General features: G+C 40.0%; 1 protein-coding gene across 1 annotated transcript; it reads left to right on the plus strand.

Annotated features, from left to right (window-relative positions):
• Positions 1-6,125: 6,125 nt before the first annotated feature.
• LOC104110655 (uncharacterized) lies at positions 6,126-6,860 on the plus strand. The gene is made up of 2 exons (XM_009620187.2): positions 6,126-6,296; positions 6,396-6,860. Exons 1-2 carry the CDS (start codon positions 6,126-6,128, stop codon positions 6,858-6,860), a joined length of 636 nt encoding a protein of 211 aa, XP_009618482.2.
• The last annotated feature ends 1,579 nt before the right edge of the window (positions 6,861-8,439 follow it).

The raw sequence follows: 8,439 nt of genomic DNA on the forward strand, positions 1-8,439 counted from the left end.
AGTTAAGAGGTTTGATCGGGAGTTGACTTTTTGATATCGGGTTTAGATTTTTGTTTCGGGTGTTGGAATAAGTCAATTGTGCCATTTGGGACTTGCATTAAAAATTTGAGATCATTCGGAGTTGATTTGATATGCTTCAGCATAAGTTATGGAAGTTGAAAGTTCATTAGTTTCATTAGGATTAAATTTGAGTGAGATTCGTGGTTTTGGTGTCGTTTGATGTTATTTGAGGCTTTGAGTAAGTTTATATCGTGTTTTAGGAATTGTTGGTATGTTTAGATGGGATCCCAAGGGCCTCGGTTATGAATCAGACAAGTTGTAGATCATGTTTGGACTTAGATGAGTGGTGAAGGATTGCAAGTTCTGGTACAATCACACCTCTGAGGGGTTGGCCGCAGGTGCGAGGCCGCAAAAGTGGCATGGTAATCGTAGATGCAGACTCGGCAAAAGCTATGGAAGAGAACAAGTGCAAGGGTATTTCCGCATCTACGAGCCCGCAGATGCGGGCATGTTAGCGCAAAAGTGAAGGAGGGAGCCTACAGAGAAAGCCCACAGATGCAGGCACTAGGGCGCATGCATAGATGTGCAAAGTAGACCGAAAAGCTAAATGTTGCTGGAAGGTCACGGACCCCAGATACGGAAAGAGTACGCAGAAGCAGACTTGCAGATACGGTGGAAAGTCCGCAAAAATAAATGGTCGGGTGCTTAGAGGGAGCCGCAGATATGGCCACCTTTTTGCTTAAGCAGAACAGCAAATGAGGTTAAGTGAGTCACAAGTGTATGAATCGCTGGGTAGAAGGTTTTAAATGTGGGTTTGGTAATTTTCTCATAGTTGGAATTTTGGAGCTGAGTTGGACGCATTTTTTGAGAGGCTTTTTACTACAATTAAAGAGGTGAGTAAACATTATTCAATTTTGTTGATAGATATTGATTACCCATTGATTATTACACCTGGTTTATGTGAATTTGAAGTGAAATTTGGGAATTTTGGGCTATGTTATTGATGAGTGAGATTTGGTGATTTGAGGGTCGATTTATGGATGGAATTGGATGAAATTAGTATGGTTGGACTCGTAATGGAATGTGTGTTATGAATTTATGAATTTTGTAGGGTTATGGGGTGCAGGCCCTAGGTTGAACTTTTGGGTTGAATTTGCATATTTAATTCAGGACATACATTTATCTTTTGGAGGTGTTTTCGATGGGTTATATTGATGATATTAAGTTGCTTTGACTAGATTTGAGTAACTCGGAGGCCGATTCACGTGGTAAGGTCATTTTGGAGTACTGGTTTTCACCCTTTGAGGTAAGTAATATATCTAAACTCGGTTTTAAGGGTACTTAACCCTGGAAACTATGTTATATGAGAGGTACGCGTGTGCGTGCACCGACGTGTTCAAGATTAGAGGTGGATCTTAGGCTATCATGGGATGATTTTGCTATATTGCCTTGTTATATTTGTGTTTCCTAAACCTGTATGATGAGCTAGTTAGAAATCATGTCTAGACTATGTGTTATTTGTTTGAGTCTTGATAGGACTATACTTGCCATTTTTGAGCTATTTGTCTTAATTGAACACATATTCTCAGTCATGATGCTACATCTGTTCCAATTTGATTCCTCACATGTTGTTGATGTCTCATATGTTTAACATTGTTGAAATTGAATATTGTGAGATATGGGTAATTAAGACCTGACCAGTTAAAGACTGAGCTTAGGCCACAGTGCCAATTTGGTATTGATTTTGAGGTGACGTGTACTCCAGCCTCATATCGGGCTAAGTGTTATTATTTTGGGGTGACGCATGCACCACACCCAATTCTTTGGGGTATGTGATTATAATTAGCGCTTGTGTAGGATTTGCCCCTCCAAAGTATGACATACCAGCAGTGGGCGCAAGCACAGTGTTTTGTATACGTGCTTGATGATGGGCAGTTATGCCAGTCACCCACACAACACTAAGTGTTGATGTGTAGTTATTCATAATAGTTTTACTATGATATTATTATTTTGACAAGTAGGGATACAAATGTACCTTCCTCATGCTAGATGGTAAATAAAACGTCTTATTAGTGTTGGGCTTAAACTGCTATATTTGGAAAGCATGCCTAAATTTATTAAATGTGAACAAGCTGAACATAATATCATCCAATTACTTGCTTCTACTATTTCCTTCATATTCTAAACAGATATTGGTTATTGATATAGATATGTGACTGTTGTTTCTGAGCTTGTCAATACTTTCAGCCTAAGATTAGTATTGTTACTTATTGAGTGCATGGGGTAGGTTGTAATCGTACTAAACTATGCACATCATGTGTCGATCCAGGTACTTCCGGACAAGGTGATCTCTAGAGTTCTGCTGCTACCAGCTTTTGGGAGACTACATAGTAGTTTCTACACCGTTCCCAAACCTTGGAGTTCTCTTTTAATATTGCTATTATTACTACTCTACTATTCAGATGGTTGTATTGAGAATTTGCCGTTGTAATTTTATACTCAGTAATGCCCATGTACTCGTTGATACCAGATCTTTGGGATGGTTATAGTAGTATTGTTTCTACTTTCTCAACTATTTTAGGATATTTCCACTTTTGAGTTTATTAAACCTTGTTTTACCAAATTAGTTGTTCTCATGTGACTGTTGGCTTGCCTAATAAGTAGTGTTAGGAACTGTCATGACCCCGGTGGGAGTTAGGTCGTGACAATTGGTATCAGAGTACTAGGTTGCTTAGGTCTCATGAGTCATGACCAAGTTTAGTAAAGTCTTACAGATCTGTACATAGACGTCTTTACTTATCTTGGAGAGGCTACCGATCTATTAGGAAACTTCACTTTCTTGCATTCTTATCATGCGGATTTGTTATTTCTGAAGTTTGAACCTTGACTCTTCTATTCTCTCATAGATGGTGAGGACACGTGCACGAGCCTAGATCAGGTGGTTTTGATTCCAATTGCACCGGCTACCTCACATGATGGGGGAGGTGCCTAGACTCTCACTGCCCGTAATCCAGAACAGCTAGCTCAGGGTCGTCAGACATCGAGGTTATTACAAGTTCAGTTGGTTGCTTCTGCTTGGGCCAAGGTTGGTCCATCTATGAATGATGAGGAGCAGGAAAGGTTGGAGCGATTTAGGAGGCTTAAACCTCCAAATCTCAATGAAGAGGAGTTGGAGAATTCTTAGGATTTTCTAGACCGGTGTCAGCAGATTCTTCACATTGCGGGTATTTTGGAGACCAGTGGAGTTGTATTTACTATTTTCAAGCTGACATGGGAAGCCTACAGATGGTGGAAGGATTATGAGTTGAGCAGTCCAGTTAGCACAGCACCACTTACATGGCATGAGTTCTCAGTTCTCTTCTTAGAGTAGTTTGTCCCACAGACTCGTAGAGAAAGGCTAAGTAGAGATTTTGATCATCCACGCTAGGGAGCTATGAGTGTGACTACGTATGAGATAAGATTCATGGATTTTTTCCTGTCATGCTATATGGTTGGTTTCCAATAAGAGACAGAGAGTTTCAATAGGTTCATTGATGGACTCAACTATTGATTGCATTACAGTTTGCCTTGAGATGTCGAGATGGATGCTAGGTTTGACCAGGTGGTCGAGATGTCTAGGCGCTTGGAGTAGGTTCGCAGGCTTGAGCATGAGGAGAGAGAGGTAAAGATGCCTCGTGGTTTAAGTGTTCTTAGTGATACCTCATTTGGAGGTCATTCACATCACAATAGAGGTCGTTCCTTATATACCCACTCAGATGGCTCGTCAGGTTCATCGTGGTTCATCTGCTAGCCACGGTTCATATAGCACTCGTCCAGTTCAATCATATTTCAGTGCTCTCCTAGCTCAGAGCTCCTACCATTCCCAATCAGTTTAGGGTTCACTAGTACCTAGTTCTTCAAGTGTTTATTCTACCTCTCGGGGTCCTATTTAGGCCCCACAATCATTTCCAATTAAAGGTTTCTACAATTGTGGAGAGTTGGGCATGCGAGGAAGTATTGACCCGTCATTACAAAGGTCTAGTGCAGCAAGGAGGCCATTCTATGACTACTGCAATAGTTGCTACACCACCCGCTCATCCAACTTGAGGTGGAGGTCATGCGGGTCGAGGCCGCCCCAGAGGGGGAGGTCGGTCAGGTTTTGTTCAGGCTCATTTTTATACATTTCCTATCAAACCATTAGAAGTTACTTCCAATGATGCGATCACATGTATTGTTTCAGTGCGTCACAATGATGCTTCCGTATTATTTGACCCTGGTTCCACTTATTCATGTGTGTCATCATAATTTGCTCATTACTTAGATATGCCTTGTGATTCCTTACTTATACATGTTCATATATCTATATCGGTGGATGATTCTATTATTGTGGACCGCATGTATCGATCGTGTGTGGTGACTATTGGGGGTTATGAGAACAGAGTTGATCTTTTAGTGCTTAGCATGGTTGATTGTGATGTAATTTTGGGCATGAAATTGTTGTCGCCATGTCACACTATTCTTGATTATCACGCTAAGACCATGACTTTAGTGATGCCGAGGTTAGAGTGGAGTATCTCCTTGGATTATGTTCCTAGTAGGGTGATTTCACATTTGAAGGCTCAACGGATGGTTGAGAAGGGACGTTTAGCATATTTGGCCTTCATGAGGGATGTTAGTGTTGATACTCCTACCGTTGAGTAAGTTCCAGTAGCGAGAGACTTCCCATATGTATTTCTAGCAAACCTGTCGGGCATGCCACCCGACAGGAACATTGATTTTAGTATTGACTTGGTACCGGGCACTTAGCCCATCTCTATTTCACCATACCACATGGAACCTATAGAGTTGAAGAAGTTGAAGGAACAATTGTAGAAATTACTTGATAAGGTCTTCATCAGTCCTAGTGTGTGACCTTGGGTCCATCAGTTATATTTGTGAGGAAGAAGGATGGTACTTTGAGGATGTGTATTGACTACAAGCAATTGACCAAAGTTACAATATGGAACAAGTACCCACTACTACACATTCATGACTTACTTGATCACCTTCAAAGTGCTAGAGTGTTCTCGAAGATTAATTTGAGGTCGGGATATCATTAGTTCAAGATCCGGGATTCAAACATTCTGAAGACGACATTTAGAACCCGCTATGGTCACTATGCGTTTAAAGTGATGTCTTTTGGGCTGACCAATGCCCCAGCAACCTTTATGCACTTGATGAACATCGTGTTCCATCCATATCATGATTCCTTTATCATAGTATTCATTGATGATATATTGGTGTGCCCACGCAGCAAGGAAGATTATGAGCGATATCTGCGGATCATATTCCAGATACCAGATTAACATCAATATGCTAAATTATCTAAGTGTGAGCTTTGGCTTGATTCGGTGGTGTTCTTGGGGCACGTGGTGTCTAGAGAAGGGATTAAGGTGGATCCGAAGAAGATTTAGGCAATTCAGAGTTGGTATAGAGCGTCTTCAGTTACTTAGATTCGGTGCTGTCACGTCCCAAACTCGGGGAGCACGATCGGAACTCAACCGAGTGAACCCAGCCGAGCAAGCCTATTAGATTTACTTCTACCAAAACTCATCCATGAATAAAGAGGAGATGCACTCCATAAATCAAACACTGCAAATATTTTATTAACAACTCCCATTTCATTCCATTAGCTACTTCATTCATAATTTTCAAAGTATTACAAGTTTATAGATATAATGTAAAACTTGTTTTCAAAATAGCAACATTTCTAGTTCAATTCCCAACATCATACACCACCCACAACCTGTCTACGGAGCCTCTAAATATGACAGAAGAAAGTATGGAAGTGCCAGCAAGAAGGCACCGGCTATACCTCAAGACACAAAGTGTAACATCAAGTGACATCGGTACCGAAATAGAACAGGGATCACCAAAACCTGCTAAATAGGGAGTAACTACTAACGAGGACCAAAGTTGCACCGCTGATGAATCACCTGCATCCATTGAAGATGCAGCGCCCCCGGCAAAAGGGACATTAGTACATATGGAATAGTACTAGTATGTAAAGCTAACTGTCCTCTTTCAAAATAAAAACAACAAGTCACAATCTTGTTACCTTGAGAAATGGAAGAGTGTTAGAAGAAGTTCCAAAGAAAAAGAAGTATATGGCTAGTCTTGAAGGAGAATTAATTCCCAAGCTAGTTGAGGAGAATGAGAAAGACAAAAAAGGATCAGAGCCAGTAATTATGACAAGGCCACCACCTCCGTTTCCACAAAGACTGCAGAAGCAAAAAGATGATGCTAAGTACAAGAAATTCTTAGATATTTTGAGCCAAGTGCGTGTGAATTTGCCTTTGGTGGAAATTTTGCATGAAGTGCCTAAGTATGCAAGGTATCTCAGAGATATTGTGGCAAACAAGTGATGACATATAAAGTTTGAAACAGTTGCACTTACTGAAGAGTGCATTGCTAAAGTTGAGAGTAAACTTCCTCCTAAGTTGAAGGATCCTGGGAGCTTCACAATTCCTCTATCTCTTGGAAAACAAGAAGTTGGTAGATCCCTGGGTGATTTAGGGGCTAGTATAAATTTGATGCCATCCTCTTTGTTTAAGCAACTCGGATTGGGGGTGCTTAGACCTACTACAATTACTGTACAGTTAGCAGATAGGTCACTAGTTATGCCAGAAGGAATTATTGAGGATGTGTTAGTTCGAGTTGGAAAGTTTATTCTTCCTGCTGATTTTATTGTTCTTGATTATGAGGCAGATGAGGAAGTGCCCATTATTTTGGGGCGACCATTCTTAGCTACTGGTGGAGCGATTATTGATGTGAGGGAAGGGAAAACTCGAGGAGATAGACCGACACTCAACCGAGTGAACCCGGCCGAGCAACCCTATTAGATTTTCTTCTACCAAAACTCATCCATGAATAAAGAGGATATGCACTCCATAAAGCAAACACTGAAAATATGTTATTAACAACTCCCATTTCATTCCATTAGCTACTTCATTCATAATTTCCAAGGTATTACAAGTTTATAGATATAATGCAAAATATGTTTGCCAAATAAAAATATTTCTAGTTCAATTTCCAACATCATACACCACCCACAACCTGTCTACGGAGCCTCTAAATATGACAGAAGAAAGTATGGAAGTGCCGGCAACAAGGCACCGGCTATACCTCAAGACACAAAGTGTAACATCAAGTGACATCGGGCCCGGAATAGAATAGGGCTCACCAAAATCTGCTGAATAGGGAGTAACTGATAACGAGGACCAAAGTTACACCGCTGATGAATCACTTGCATCCATTGAAGATGCAGCGCCTCCGGCAAAAAGGGACGTTAGTATATATGGAATAGTACTAGTATGTAAAGCTAACCGTCATCTTTCAAAATAGAATACCAATGTTACAAGGGGAAATCAATAAAAACAACAAGTCATCGATGATATTCAAATACCAAGTGAAAACATAATAATTTCCAAAATATGAAGATAACAATGGAAGTGATAATCAAATTATGATGATAATATTATTTTTGGTTGGGAGATCTTTAGCACCGATATACCACTGTTCACAATACCAATGTTCATAATACTAGTGTTCACAATACCGATGTTCACAATACCAATGTTCATAATACCAGTGTTCACAATACCGATGTTCACAATACCAATATTTATAATACAGATGTTCAGAATACAAATGCCACTGTACTTTTAGCACGGAATCCGATCACGACCCGATCGGATAGGCTATCTCATTAGAGAAATCAACCACAATTACTATCAATACCAATACCATCGTAATTTTAGCACGGAGTCCGATCACGATCCGATCGGCTAGGCTATATCACTAGAGAATCAACCACAATTACTATCAATACCAATACCACTGAAATTTTAGCACGGAGTCCGATCACGACCCGATCGGCTAGGTTATCTCATTAGAGAGTCAACCACAATTACTATCAATACCAATACCACCGTAATTTTAGCACGGAGTCCGATCACTACCCGATCGTCTAGGCTGTCTTATTTGAAAACATCAACCAAAATCTCAATATCAATTACAATTTCTAGCACAATCACCACCATGTGTGCGACATGGTGTCCGATCACGACCTGATCGGATAGGCTGTCATATTCGAGACATCAACCCTTTTATATCAATCAATCTTATCCCAATTAAGAGTAATAATTTTATCACATCAATCTCATCCCAAATAAAGGAAATAATTCACAAAAATAACATAGGTGCAAATGTATTTACTTCATCATCTTCTATATTGTATAAATCTCCACTAGTAGTTTCAACCAATAACAACAATAATATTTCCTTCGCTCTTTTGGCCATTCACAAGATTCTTTATTCAAGGCACGGTGGCCATATTTGTTATTCCATACTTTTATTTCTTCCCTTTCATATATCATAATCATAAATATCAACATACATATAATATTCCATAAATCATAA

This window comes from Nicotiana tomentosiformis, chromosome 5 (genome assembly GCF_000390325.3).
Source record: "Nicotiana tomentosiformis chromosome 5, ASM39032v3, whole genome shotgun sequence".
Taxonomy (NCBI): domain Eukaryota; kingdom Viridiplantae; phylum Streptophyta; class Magnoliopsida; order Solanales; family Solanaceae; genus Nicotiana; species Nicotiana tomentosiformis.